A 15773-nucleotide genomic window follows, 5' to 3' on the forward strand; every position below is an offset into this window, starting at 1 on the left:
GTTGCTTTGCTGTCATGCTAATGCTTTTATCTAATGACTTATTTATTTATTATAGGTACTTGTATACCGCCGTCAATTTACGCAGCACTTTACATATCAATTCACATCAGTCCCTAACCCTTAAGGGGCGTACTGTCTAAGGTCCCTAACTCACATTCATACATACACATACTAGGGCCAATTTAGACAGGATCCAATTAACCTACCAGCATGTCTTTGGAGTGTGGGAGGAAACTGGAGTACCCAGAGGAAACCCACACAGGCACAGGGAGAACATGCAAACTCCAGGTAGGTGGTGCCATGATTGGGATTCGAACCAACGACCCCAGTACTGCTAGGTGGAAGTGCTTTGAAGTTATTTACTTAGGAAGTAAAGAATGCTAACTCAGCATAGTGAATAAAGTTAAAGCGTCTCTAAATGATATCCTTAATCTTCAAAAGTAATCTATACATATCCACTTCTTAATGGTCTTGTAATCTATTTTTCATTAAATAGTTTTTAACAGTGATTTTCTGCTTCCATGTAGCCTCCTCTGAGAGCTCCCAAAGCTCTCCTTTTCTCCATCATGTCCGTTTTTTTGCAAACAAGCAGTGCACATTAGTTGCTGTCCTGTGCGCTGCTCTATACACTTTATAAATCCTATAGTCCATAGTCCATCTCGGGAGTGATCAAGAGAAGGTGGATCTGTTCCTACAGAGAGACCATGGAGACTGAATGTAGTCACTCTCTAGCAGGAAGTCAGATCACAGCAACAAAAACAAGCAAACAAAAATTAAAATTGTCATCATTTTAAATCATTTAACCAAGAGCATAGTGTCACTTTAAGGCTTGGTCGCTTTGGATATTTGTAATTTGGAAATTTACAAGGCAAGAATTTTGCTTGCACATGATTTAATGATTGAAGTGAACATTCTCTACTCTTTTAATAAATCAACTCCAATGGGTTGCTCTCCTACAAGTATATAGAACAGGAGTTTGGACTTTACTCTGCTATTATTGAGCTGAGTCAGTGACTGAGAAAGAGCTGGGACCAGTGGTTCAGCATTTCAACCAGGGATCTAGCTTTTTTTAAGTGGCAACCTCCCTACAGGTTTTCTTTAAAACTCTCTCTGAGGAAGGAGAGCATTGTGGTTCCCTTCACTTTCTGTCTTGTAGACTCAACAGAAAGTTAGAATATATCTTTTCAATGTCCTCTTATAAAGTTGTCATGGGAACAAGTATCCCCATTAGAAGATAAACAAAGAATCCAGTGATTTCCATGCATCAACAGGCCGTATTATCGACAGATGTTGATGTACAACGACAGATGGCTCCATAACTGAAGTCCAAGGAATGCAATATCACCAGCACACCATCCTAATAATTAGACAGGACATAAGACTTCCAGTCTCACCATCCCCCTCCTCCCCCTGTGTGATTTGACCATTGATCTGACAGGCGGGTCCCCATGGTTACCAGGATGCATATAGGTTCTATTTTGTTTATTGAAACCATTTCACACAACAGTTGGTTTTTTGATGGACATGTTGGGAATCCTTTTCCTATTTCTTTGATGTATATGGCACTGATTAGACATGTATTATTATATCTTTATTTGCAAATAATTGGCTTTCATGGGCATTTCAGTGGGTGGGGGCCTCTTTCTGGCTATCGTGGTTTAGTGAAACTTTGTGTCTATTAGTTGTTTATTGTCATTGCTGCCTGAGGAAGAAGTCCTTAGTGACCTTAAAATGTTGCTGTTAATAGGTGATGAATAAATGTCTGCCTTTTTAAGATTGCGTGCTGGTGATTTTGCATCCCATTGGAAGATGTTCCCTCTGTTCCTGACCTCGAAATTTTGGATTTAACTTCACCTTCATTCCCAGTGACATTGGTCATCATGGCAAAAAATGTTTTTCCTTAAAATCAAAGTACCAGACCTATTAATGTTATCTCTCCAGTGTGGATTTTATGTAGCCTCCCTGGCGGTATTCCTGAGTGTAGATCGGGGTAAAGTTTCCGTACCACAAGCGGTTACCCAGAGCTACACTCGGGCTAACCATGCGGCACTGCTCCGGGATCTGTTCTTCTCTTACCTTTTCCTGCACTCCCACTATGTCCCTCCTGCAGTGTCCCCGGTAATGTCCTCTGGCGGATGCCAGCATCTGTCTTCTGGGTTCCGTCTCCTGCGACATCAGGACGGAAAGGCGGGAAATTTGATAATGACAAAAAGTGCCATTCACTAAATTCACTAAAATCAAATAGTAAAACATTACTGTATCAAAGCATTTCACATACATTTTGTCCCGAGTGCTTTGTCCTGTGCCCTGCCTGCATTTTTACTGTTCTTTCTGCCTGGAAACTGAGAAATGTCCATGGTATCCAAAAAGCGTCCCTTTAGGTCAAAAGTGGTTTTAGACCAGCTAGAGAACATATAGTATATAGCGATAGTAAATTAGAACCAGTTGCAGAGTTGAGTGATAATGATTCGTGGGGAAAACGATTTTGCGACTTTGCTCAGTGATGTGCGAACTTGGCGCTCTATTTCAAATTTCAGTGTTTTTGTTTGATTATATTATTGAATTAAATTTATTATTATATTATTATTTTTTATGATTATTAAATTATAATTTATGATTTCGTGTTTTAAATTTTAACATACCTGGGATGTTTACTATACTCTTGTTCGGACAGATTTCAGTGAGTTGTTCCTAAAAATTACAGGCCTACAATAAAAAAAATACATATTTCCATGCAAAAAAATGTACTGCTTTGAGCACAGAAATATGGACATAATCAGACTGCTAGGGAGGTTAATATATTTAATAGTTATTATTATTATTATACAGGATTTATATAGCACCAACAGTTTGCTCAGCATTTTACAATAAAAAGGGAGACAATACAGCAACAATACAGTTCAATACAAGAGGGTTAGGAGGGCCCTGCTCCTTGGAGTTTACAATCTAAGAGGGAGGGGCTGGTGGTACAAAAGGTAATAACTGCGGGGGATGAATTGATAGGAGGAATAGAAGATTCTGTTATTAGCTGAGGACGGGATAGGCTTCCCTGAAGAGATAGGTTTTCAGAGATCACCTAAAAGTTCCACATTTTAACACTGTATTTATGATCATTCCCTGAGACAAACACCTTTCAGTTGTAATGCAAAAATCTCATTACTGAACAAAGGCATGTACGCCTTTTAGATGATCTATACATAAAGCCAAGCAGATTGTGCTGCGCATGCGATTATAAGCTATGCAGTTAAATTACAGCCCTACTTAAGAGCATTTACTAATGACATTTAAAAGGGATTTTTGAGGATAAATTTAAGTTGAGCTGCTGCTTCTGACCCATCTCTCTTATGAGCATCAGCAATCTTTACGTTTTTTACAATTTACATACCCCCCTGCAATTGAAATGTAATAGGTATTGTGTTACCAGGTAATATTAGCAGAATTTACTTGTAGGTGATGCTACAGGTAAACTTTGAAGCTGCAGCTCTAGGTATTAGTGAAGTAAACTATGTGTGTAGAACAGGGGTCTATCATTTTGGTACAAGGGTCACATCAAATGTTTTATACATTTTCCTGGGCCAAAAAAAAATCAGTTTTATAAATTAAGGAATACAATATAAATGAATGGATAAGCATGCTGCAAGAAAATTTCACATCAGAAGCCATCCAATCACATCAGAGTCCCCTATTCACACTAGAGCCATCATTTCATTTCAGAAGCCTTCTATCACATCAGAGCCCTTTCATTTTAAAGCCACACCTTCACATCAGAGCCCCCTTATACATCAGAGCTCACCTTTTCACATCTAAATGCCCCCCCTTCATTTTAGAGCCCCATCACATCACAGTCCCCCCTTCACAATAAAGTCATATTCACCACAGTGACAGCATGACCTAGGGTGAGGAACAAAGTTTAGATGGAGGGTGGGATGTGGATCTGGTATTCTTCTGCTGAGGGGGCCCTGGAAGCCACCTGCCCTAGATCAGTGTCATGTGTTTAAATGGTGCAAGTGTACCCCATAAACAGATCCGATTGCAACTTCCCGCAGGTGGCTGTACTTCTAATCCCCAGCAGATTGTTTCCTGTTTTGCAGACTTCCTTTCACACCTTTACGATAAACTAGATCCCTTCCCTGTGGCTCAGGCAGAGGCATTCTTCCAAGATCTTCGACTTCCTGGATTATCCAAGGCGGCGCAAATGGCCCTCAACGCCGGTGTCAGCGTATCGGAAGTACTGCAAGCTATCAAATGTCTACGGTCCACCGCGGCCCTAGGTCCCGACAGCTGCTTCAGTCTCTATTATAAGAAAATTGCTGTTGGCGCCCTTCTTGGCTGACTATTTCATTGAGTTACGACAGGGCTCTTTGCCCTCTCCGGACGCGCTTAGAGCTCATATCTCCATGATTTCTAAAACAACTGATGATGTGCTGGAACCACAAGCCTTCCAGCCCATTTCTCTTCTTAATGAAGACCTTAAGATATTGGGCAAGATTCTTAGTCTTCGTATCAATACATATTTGCATAGTCTCGTTTACACAAACAAAGTAGGTTTCGTCCCTGGGAGGCAGGCGGGTGATAACGTTCGTAAGGTGGTCCATCTTGTACACTTTCTACAACAGCAGAAAATCCCGGGATTCTTACTGTCCTTATACATATATAAAGCCTTTGATTCTCTATCCTGGAAATATCTGTGGTTTGTGCTGTCTCGTTGGGGTTTTGGGGATTCTATTCTTTCTTGGATTCAAGCCTTGTATTCTTCCCCTTCAGCTTTTGTTAAATACACTGGGTATTTCTCAGATCCCTTTCCTATTTGGCGGGGGACGAGACTGGGCTGCCCCTGGCGCTCTTTGTCCTGGTGCTTGAGCCACTGGCTTTAGCGCTCCGGGCCAATTGTAATATATCGGGTGTTCCATACGCGGGACAGGAGTTCAAGTTGAACCTTTTTGCGGACCATACCCTCTTGACTCTCACTAATTTCCTGATGATGCTTCCAAATTTGAAACAGGTTCTTGTGCGCTTCTCCTTGATTTCGGGTCTCTGTATTAATTTGGATAAGACTGTCCCTCTCAATATTACTTTGGCCTCAGATTTGGTTTCGCACCTACAGTCCCACTTCCCTTACAAATGGGCTTCCTCTTCTCTTGAATACCTAGGCATTCGCTTGACCCCTACCTATGTCTTGTTGTTTGCTGCAATTTATTATCCATTGATTTGCTCTGTGTCCTCTCTTATGCACTCCTGGCAATTTCTGCACCTGTCTTGGAGATGACGGGTTAATTCAGTGAAAATAACCATCTTGCCAAAATTGTTATACTATTTTCGTACTCTCCCAGTGCGGGTTCCTCCTCATTTCCTTCGGTTGATTCAAAGATTATGCATTTTATCTGGGCCGATAAGGGCCCCAGAGTCTCCAGAAATACGCTTTTTGTTCATAGACTCCATGGTGGCTTTGGGGTGCCTAATGTAACTAAGTATTATCAGGCGAGCCAGATTGCCCTGCTGTCTATGTTGCACGCTTCCTCAAACGTTCCTCTCTGTGTCCTGCTAAAACTACCTATTTGTGCCTCTATTGCGACATCAACGCTTCTATGGCTTCCCCTGCCCTACGCCCGAGTCCGATTTTGCTCCATGGCTTACAAGTGTGGGATTCAGCATGCTACTCCAGTGGCTCCTACTCCTACCTTTGCTTCCAAATATTAACAACCCTCTATTCCCACCGGGTTTAGATCAACCAAGGGCGTTTTCTTGGTGGATGGCCAATGGTTTTTCGCAGGTGCGACACTTTTTGACTTCTCGGTTCTTCCCCACTTGGCATTCTCTTTGGGAGTCATGGGATGTCCCTCCGGTGGAATTTTTTCATTACCTTCAATTGCGGCATTGCCTGACCTCACTGCAGGGGACTTTTGCTTTCCCGTAGCAGAAATCTGCCTTTGAACTGCTTTGCCAACAGCGTCCGGACGCCCCGGGCCTTATTTCTCTTCTTAATGCAGCTTTCAACAGACGCTCGATGCATACTTCTCTCATATGTCGCTCAGTGGGAGCGCAACCTGGGGGCAGTCGTGGATCTGGAGGACTGGAAAAGGGCCTGGTCGCTAAATGTTCATTTAATACGACCACACTGGAGGCGGCATACAAAGTGTTGTTTCGTTGGTAATGGGTTCTGGCTTGTTTGGCCCAGGCGAACCCTGCCTGCAGTGATCAATGCTTTCAGGGTTGTGGCCATCGTGGTGATGTATTGCATATTTGGTGGTCATGCCCGAGACTGTTTCATTTTTGGTCTTATGTGTTTGGCCTCCTTTTCACCTTGTTCCATCTCTCCATGTGCTTGGTATGCTTTGCTTCATTGTCCCATACCAGGCCTCTTGGCTCACCAGCAGAAGTTGGCTTCCTATTTGTTTTTGTTGGCCACCAGAACAATTGCTCAGGCCTGGAAGAGCCTGTTTGTCTCTCTTCAGGGGGTGCTGGGCCGTATGACCACTATGATGCTCAATGAACAGATGTCTAGTATCTGTAACGACTCCCAACAAAAATTCTTGAAAATATGGGAGCTGTGGTTGCAATATTCCTTTTCCATGCTCCCCCTGGCTAGTCTGGGGTTGTGATGTTACTTGGTATTGGCGTTCTCGAACCCCTGCTCTTGGTCTTGTTATCTTTTTCCTTTTGTACTCTTCTTTCCTTTCCTTTTTTTGTTTGTTTTTGGTGTGGCAGTGGATAGCTGCCTTTGGTTTGAGTTACTGTCTGTGTTATACCAATGTTTTTTTCATTTATGTGCCACTGATATCCCTTGCGTGGGTGCACCTTTTGCTCTGTTGGTGTTAGAGCACTGTTTTTTTTTAATTTTTTTATGTGCAATTGATAGCCCCTGCGTGGGCGTGTTTTGTTTCTCCTGTCTTAAACTGTTTATTAATTAATAAAAACATTGAAATACAATGGTGCAAGTGTACTGGCCTCCAGCACCATAGCAACAAATGTGTGTACTGGTCACTCTGCATCATTGGTTGTTATGGTGGTGACCGACCCACCTGCACCCTGGAAACACATGATGCAAGTACGGAAACAATTGCTGGGGGCCAGAAAATATTTCGTAATGGGCCAGTTGTGGCCTGTGGGCCATAGTTTGGTGACCCCTGATGTAGAGGAATAGACAATGCATTTTACAGTACTGAGTAACGGGCTTCCAAATGTATATTACCATGGAAAAATTAAGTAAAGTAGGACATTAGCTAGCAATAAATTGTTACAGTAGCTGCATCATTCATTTTTAATCCTTTGTTGCATTTTAGTGCTGCTGATCCCCTGTAGCCTCTTCACTTGCCTTCTACATGAATGGCATTTCTCAGGGTAGGTTTCCTGATGGTGACAACTGCTGTCCATGTCTGTGTAAAACAGCCACTTGTAGCCTCCATTGGAAGTTGGTGTGACAGGGCGACAGCTCAAGAGCACAACTGGGAGGCAGTTGTTATCATATAACAGGAAGTTTCATAACAGGATCGATAAGTATTTGCCTAACGAAAGCTACACATTTAAAAATATGCAAAATTACGTTTGAAATGTCATTGACATTTTAATTCTTATATAAGATTTTAGTGATTGGGTTTACATGTAATTGGAAAGTGAAAGTGATAGAAAAGCAATTTATGTAATGGGTTTATGATTATAAATGTGTTTTTACATTTGGAAAAGCTCTATATTTGCAAAACATAAATTCCATTTTTTTTTTATTTTGTCTTTCAGCTGCACCTGAGTGGGTGGAACATATAAATGATACAGAAAGGGATATAGGTAGTGACCTGCTTTGGCCCTGTATTGCCAAGGGGAAGCCAGTTCCTTCCATTAGATGGCTGAAAAATGGGGAAGCGGTAAGCACTTCAATCAGATTTGTCTGAGAAAACCTGTTATGATAATTACTACATAGTTTTATATATGTGTTAAAAGAGACCGCTTATTATAAAGACTCATGCACATGGGTGCAGAAAGCTGTACATTGTAAAAAAGGAGTGTCTTTTTGCGTCCCGGAGTCACAGGTGTTTGCTTACAGCCAGGGCCAGCATCCTCTATATGAAACCAATGACAGGCTGACAGAGGCCATATATGTACAGAAATGCGCTCAGCCCCTAACCACATTTTGTGGTATGATAGCATGTGCTTTTTGTGGACTGAATTTGAATAACCCCCTCATTTTTAATTGTTTCATTGTTCAGCAGTCCAAGAAAATAACTGGGAGGTAATGCACAAAACACAGGGCAGTTGAATTTTTGACATGATTAACAAGAACATTTTTTCACTTAACCTCCCTGGAGGTATTCCCGAGTGTAGCTCGGGGTAATGTTTCAGCACCACAAGCGGTAACCCCGAGCTACACTCGGGAATACCTTGCAGCGCTGCTCCGGGATCTCTTTCTTCACTTACCTTGTCCTGCGCTCCCACGATGTCCCTCCTGCAGTGTCCCCGGCCATGTCCTCTGGCCGATGCCGGCATCTGTCTTCTAGGTTCCATTCCATGCAACGTCAGGACGTACAGGGGACGGAACTGGCAGGAAATTTGAAAGTTGTAAAAGTGACATTCACTAAATTCACTAAAATCACATAGAAAACATTACTGTATCAAAGCATTTCACATACATTTTGTCCCTAGTGCTTTGTCCTGTGCCCTGCCTGCATTTTTACTGTTCTTTCTGCCTGGAAACTGAGAAAAGTCCATGGCGTCCAAAAAGCGTCCCTTTAGGTCAAAAGCGGATTTAGACCAGCTAGAGAACAGCGATAGTAAATTAGAACTACTTGCAGGATTGAGTGATAACGATTCGTGGGGGAAATTCGTCATCAGACGCTGAAAACGATTTTGCGACCGAGCTCAGTGATGTGCGAACTTGGCGCTTGGGTTTGATTATATTATTTCATTAAATTTATTATTATATTATTATTTTTTATGATTATTTATTAACTTATAATTTATGATTTTGTGTTTCAAATTTTATCATACCCGGAATGTTTACTAGACTCTTTTTCGGAGAGATTTCAGTGAGTTATTCCTGAAAATTACAGGCCTACAATAAAAAAAAATACATATTTCCATGCAAAAAAAATGTACTGCTTTGAGCACAGAAATATGGGCATACTGTAATCAGACCGCTAGGGAGGTTAATGGACAGGTTTAAAGGCTAAGTCCACCTTAACAAACTAATGTGAATATTTTTGCAGGAAAAAAAATGTGCATTTATTTTTTTTTTCACAGAAGCCTGCAGAGTATTGCACCCAAAATCAGTTAATCATGGGTACAATGCCAGAATCTTCCTCCAGCTCTCTGCCCGTACTGAGGCATAGGCTTCCAGGAGGAAGTGATAATGGACTAGGAATACAGTGATTTTCACACTTTTTTGACTCTGAAAACCACAAATCCATCTGCCGCTGTGACAGACGGGATGGGTAGTTTATTCGTATACAGATCAAACAATAAAGTTAACCTATATCAAAATACTTTTTTACTGGTATAAAAAAGTGAACAAATCAAAGATGTTAATGTGCATACATTTTGGGGTTGATTTACTAAATACAAATAGATGGTTCACTTTGCAAGGAAATTTTCACTAGAGATTAGTGAATGAGGTGAAGGTGTACTGACATCCATCATCTAATCAAGTGCAAGCAAAAATGTTCTTTTTTTAATTTTGCATGCATGTGATTGGATACTCTTTGCAAAGTGAAATTTCACCACTTTCAGTAAGCTCTGGGGTATTACCCATGCAGAGTGCAAATTCTCTTGCAAAGTGAATAGCCTATTTGCCTTTGCTAAATCAACCCTTTTAAAGGAAACCTGTCATGAGAGAAACATAATGCAATGCTGATCTCTCCTAAAAATTGCAATCAAATGCAGGCAAAATGTTTTTTTTAATTTGCATGCATGTGATTGGATACTCTTTGCAAAGTAAAATTTCACCACTTTCCTTGCAAAGTGCAAAATCTCTTGCAAAGTGAATAGCCTATTTGCCTTTTCTAAATCAACCCATTTAAAGGAAACCTGTCATGAGAGAAGCATATATTTCAATGCTGATCTCTCCTTCTATATATTGCTGATTGCCTGGCTTTCATGCTGATGCTGCTTCAGTAAATGGACCAAGCATAAAAATATAGATCTCTTACAGAATTCTTTCTACAGAACATTTTTCTGATTTTCTTACCTGCATGCTTGCTTTGGGTCAGTGATTCACTCAGAAAGAGGTCAGTGATGGCACCCACCATGTATCTCTCAAGTTAAGGTAGCTTTAAGAATCCATGATCAATCATATAGCAGATGAATCCAATTTTAGGTATAACTAACTTTAAAAAAAAAAATTCAACAAGATTTTGTTATACCTCATTGACTGCAAATGAACCTGATAAGCCTTGTGTTCATTATTTTGAACAAGGTACAATTGTGCTCAAAAGTTTGCATACCCTGGCAGAAATTGTGAAATTTTGGCATTGATGTTGAAAATATGACTGATCATGCCAAAAAACTGTATTTTATTTAAGGATAGTGGTCATACAAAGTTATTTACTATCGCATAGTATTTTGTTTGGCTCTTTTTAAAATCATAATGAACACAGTAATCACTCAAATGGCCCTGATCAAAAGTTTACATACCCTGGAATGTTTGGCCTTGGTACAAACACAAGGTGACACACACAGGTTAAAATAGCAATTAATGGTTCATTTCCCACATCTGTGACTTTTTAAATTGCAATTAGTGTCTGTGTATAAATAGTCAATGAGTTTGTTAGCTCTCACATGGATGCACTGAGCAGGGTAGACACTGAGCCATAGGGAGCAGAAAAGAACTGGCAAAAGATCTGGGTAACAAGTTAATGGAACTTTATAAAGATGGAAAGGAATATAATCAGATATCCAAAGCCTTGAATTTGCCAGTCAGCACTGTTCAACTACCTATTGAGAAGAGGAAAATTCATTGATCTCTTGATACCAAGCCAAGGTGAGGTAGACCAAGAAAAACTGCAGCCACAACTGCCAAAAGAATTGTTCAGGATACAAAGAAAAATCCTCAGGTAACCTCAGTATAAATACAGGCAGCTATGGAAAAAGGCGATGTGGTTGTTTCAAAGAACAAAGTACGATGATACTTTGAATGGTCGAGTTGCCAGAAAGAAACCTTTACTGCACTAATGCCACAAAAAAGCCTGGTTACAATATACCCGACAACACCTTGAGACGCCTCATAGCTTCTGGCACACTAATCTAGAGTGACGAGACCAAAATAGAGCTTTATGGTCACAACCATCAGTGCTATGTTTGGAGAGGGGTCAACAAGGTCTATAGAAACAAGAATACCATCCCCACTGTGAAGCATGGCAGCGGCTCATTGGTTTTCGGGGGGGTGTAAGCTCTAAAGGCATGAGGAATCTTGTGAAAACTGATGGCAAGATAAATACAACATGTTATCAGAAATACTGGTAGACCATTTGCATTCTTCTGCACAAAACTGTGCATGGGATGCTCTTGGACTTTCCAGCACGACAATGACCCTAAGGCCAAGTTGACCCTCCAGTGGTTAGAGCAGAAAAAGGTGAAGGTTCTGGAGTGGCCATCACAGTCTCCTGACCTTAATACCATTGAGCCACTCTGGAGAGATCTCAAATGTGCGGTTAATGCAAGACAACCAAAGACTGCATGACCTGTAGGCATTTTGCCAAGATGAATGGCCAGCTATACCACCTGCAAGAATTCGGGGCCTCATAGACAATTATTAGAAAAGACTGCACACTGTCATTGATGCTAAATGAGGCAATACACAATATTAGGTACTAACGGTATGTAGACTTTTTGAACAGGGGTCATTTGTTTACTTGTTTTGTTTTATGATTGTGCCATTCTGTTATGACCTACACTTGCATATTAATCCCATAAAAAATAAAAGAAAGGTGTTTTGCCTGCTCACTCATCTTTTCTTTAAGAATGGTACATATACTGTATATTACCAATTTTCCAAGGGTATGCAAACTTTAGAACATAACTGTACCTGAAATTGTGCAGCCGCCAGTATATGTGGTCAAATAAATATTCCCTAGGGAAAAGTCAAGCCAGTCTTGTTTGCAGTTATTCAATTATTGGTATGCACATGTCGTGATGTGTTTTATCTAGCATCTAAACCAGGGGTGATCAACCTGTGGCCCGTGAAGCCCTCTGATGTGGCTTGTGACCTTAAATCAGGGAAGCGCATGCCCAGGGTTAGCAATCCATTGATCATTATCTGGGTTTTCAGAAAGTTCACTATATATAATAGAAGTCTATGGCAAAGTGCAGCTAACCCGCAGTGCTGCGGGTAAACTGCAGCACGTCGATGTGAAAGCAGCCTCATAGGGGGCTCAGAACAGTAAGGGCTCATTTACATTTGTGGTTTGGGAGGGTCAGTAAAATCCCATAGTTGAAGCATGTTTTAACCCCCCCCCCCCACCACCACCACCAACACCACTAGTGTAGTGTCAGGGGTTGCCATTGGGCCCGTGTGTCCTTCCTTTGACATTCAATTTTACACTTGGACAGGAGGGGTGGCGGGGGCAGCATATACAGACACTGATCCTCTCCATTTTCCTCCTGCAGTCTCTGAAAACCGGCTTCTCCTCCTCTCCCTCCCACCAGCATTCAGCAGCTGCAGGAGAAAAATGTTCATTATGTTATTCACAATTTAAAAAAATGAAATTGTGAACCGTTTCATTTCATTGTAACCCACGACCGCTTATTAAATCACTTAAGTGGCCCTCGCTTTTCAAAAGGTTGGGCGCCCCTGATCTAAACTTAGATACAAATGGCAACAGCAATCCAGTTGGTTCTATTTTCCTTCCCTTCAGTTTTTTCTTTAACCTAACCATATACTTGTGTAAGCATTTACCTAAAGTTATGTTATAGTAGAATTCAAAATATTTTAAGCTTGGCTCAACATTTTTTTTTCAGTATGGTAAAGGTGAACTGAAAATCCGAGGCTTAACCATGTTCCATGCTGGAATGTACCAGTGTATAGCAGAAAATCACTATGGAGTCATTCAAGCAAATGCTGAACTGAAGATCCTTGGTTAGTGGTGCTAATTTTGTTTCAACAATAATTTGAATTTGTTAAAGGTACATATAATTAGGGACACATTTTACTAACTGCCCTAATGATTTGTTTGCCTCCTCTTTAGCTTTAGCACCAACATTTGAATTTAATCCTATGAGAAAGAAGATTTTAGCTGCAAAAGGTGGTCGTGTCATTATAGAATGCAAACCAAAGGCTGCTCCAAAACCCAAATATTCATGGAGTAAGGGAACAGAATTGCTCATAAACAACAGCAGGTTTGTGCTGAAAACATCTCACTTTATTATATTTCTTTTTCACTAAAAAGCTTTTCACCTGAAAGCCCATTAGATTATAAGGGCATTGGTTGTACACATCATTATTGCTCTTTGTTTTATTCATCAGTTCACTATTTTATCAGAGGCTAGAAGTGTCCGTACATCGTAAGATCACACTGCTTGAACTGAACATCAGGCAGCCCAAATGTTTACAGAGGCTGCCTGCATACATCCATGAATATTCTGTATGGTTGTATGTTGGTAGTTGGAAAGAATTTGAGCCAGAGGATAGTAGAAATAGTTGTACAGTTGCCACAGCAATATGATTATCAATATTCAAACACTGCGCTCAGGGGGCCATTAGAATAGGCACTATCCTCTATGTACTGTATACAATTATATGATCTAAATAAACAAAATAATATTACAATAATGTGAATAAAGCAGTATGTGCAAAAAATGACCTGTGTGTAAATATGCCCACTGCTGCTACCTTATAAAACTATAAATACCTACCAACACACTTGACCTCTTATGAGTAACCAGATATGAGGTAGCGCTGTGACACATTACATATACAGTCATGGCCAAAAATATTGGTGCCCCTGCATTTCTGTCAGATAAAGCACCACTTTGCCCAGAAAATCATTGCAATTATAAATGTTCAGACATTCTCATGTTTATTTCTTTTGTTTGTATTGGTATGACACAAAAAAGTGGAGAAACAAAAAACCAAATCTGACACATTTCACGCAAAAAAAACCCAACCCCCAAAAAAAGAAAAATGGACTAGACAAAATTATTGGCACCTTCTCAAAATTGTAAGAAGTAGTTGCATTCCAAGTTTGTGATGCTCCTGTAATTTGTAATTAAACTTACTTGTATCAATTAACAGTTGCTGACAATATAGAAATCACACCAGCAACCAGTTAAAATGGTGAAAAATTTACTCAACCTCTCTGTTATTATTATTATACAGTGTTTATATAGCGCCAAAAAGTTTGCTCAGCACAGTACAATATAGTGGGGGGACAATACATGAGACAATACAGTAACAAAACAATATATGAGAGGTTCGAGGGCCCTGCTCTTTCGAGCTTACAATCTAGGAGGGAGGGGATAGTGGTACAGGAGGAAGTGGCTGTGGGAGATGGCGTGGTGGGAGGAGTGGAGGAGATCGGCTGTTATGTGAGAGTGGGGTAGGCTTCCCTGAAGAGATGGGTTTCAGGGTGCGCCTAAAGGTGAGGAGGGTAGGTGACAGTCTGATGGATTGGGGTAATGAGTTCCAGAGGATGGGGGAAGTCCTGGAGAAGTCCTGCAGTCGGGCGTGGGAGGAGGAGACCAGGGAGCTAGAAAGTAGGAGGTCTTGTGAGGAGCGAAGAGTACGGGTTGGGTGGTATTTGGGTATCAGGTCGGTAAGGTAGTTTGGGGCAGTGTTATGAATGGATTCGTGAGATAATAAGGGAGTGAATGAGTTGTTTAGTAGAGTCTGGGGTTAGGAACGAACGTATTTTGGAGATGTTGCGGAGGTGAAGCCTGCATGAGTTTGCCAGCGATTGGACATGGGGTTGGAAGGACAGATTTGAGTCTAGAATGACACCTAGGACTTTGGCTTGCGGGGTGGGACTGATGGTGACGTTGTTGGTCGTGATGGAGGGGGGGGGGGGCGGGCTGGGGGGAAAATTAGGAGCTCGGTTTTGGAAAGGTTCAATTTGAGGAAGTGGAGTGACATCCAGTCTGATATGTTGTTCAGTAGGCAGGTGATTCGGGCGAAGACTGAAGGGGTGAGGCGAGGGGTAGAGAGGTAGATTTGTGTGTCATCGGCGTAGAGGTGGTAGTTGAAGCTGTGGGAGTGTATCAGTTGGCCAAGGGAGGAGGTGTAGATGGAAAAGAGGAGGGGCCCGAGGACAGAGCCTTGGGGGACCCCAACAGAGAGGGGGAGGTGGCAGCATTATAGGTAACGCTGAAGGAGCGTTGGGATAGATAGGAGGAGAGCCAGAAGAGAGCGGAGTCTCTGATGCCAAGGGAGTATAGTTTATTAAGGAGGAGAGGGTAGTCAACTGTGTTGAAGGCCGAGGAGAGGTTGAGGAGTAGTAGGACTGAGTAGTGGCCATTAGCTTTGGCGGTTAGCAGGTCATTAGTGATTTTGAGTAGGGCGGTTTGGTGGAGTGTAGGGGATGGAAGCCAGACTGTAGTGGATCTAGGAGGTTGTTGTCATTGAGGTGGGAGCTTAGGTGACTGTAGACTAAGCGTTTGAGGAGTTTGGTTGAAAATGGCAGCAGGGAGGTGGGTCTAAGGTTGCTCAGGTTGGTGGGGTCCAGGGTGGGTTTTTTGAGTATGGGAGTGATATGCGCGTGCTTTAGGGGGGAGGGAAATGCACCAGTAGAGAGGGAGAGATTGAAGATGTGGGTGAGGGAGTGTAGGATGGAGGAGGAGGGAGACCGGAGGAGTTGTGT

At 41.6% G+C, this 15773-nt stretch overlaps 1 protein-coding gene across 7 annotated transcripts in view; it reads left to right on the plus strand.

Moving 5' to 3' along the window:
- CNTN1 (contactin 1) overlaps window positions 1-15773 on the plus strand; it is a 280313-nt gene that overhangs the window by 218530 nt on the left and 46010 nt on the right. For all 7 annotated transcript variants that reach the window (XM_089673988.1, XM_089673989.1, XM_089673986.1 and 4 more), the window contains 3 exons: window positions 7732-7856; window positions 12940-13057; window positions 13167-13317. In XM_089673988.1, the coding sequence (XP_089530114.1) occupies window positions 7732-7856; window positions 12940-13057; window positions 13167-13317 (394 nt within the window). The remainder of the gene's footprint in view (window positions 1-7731; window positions 7857-12939; window positions 13058-13166; window positions 13318-15773) is intronic.

This window comes from Staurois parvus, unplaced genomic scaffold (assembly GCF_062004578.1).
Source record: "Staurois parvus isolate SC_StPar_1 unplaced genomic scaffold, SC_StPar_1.0 ptg000147l, whole genome shotgun sequence".
In the NCBI taxonomy this organism is placed as follows: domain Eukaryota; kingdom Metazoa; phylum Chordata; class Amphibia; order Anura; family Ranidae; genus Staurois; species Staurois parvus.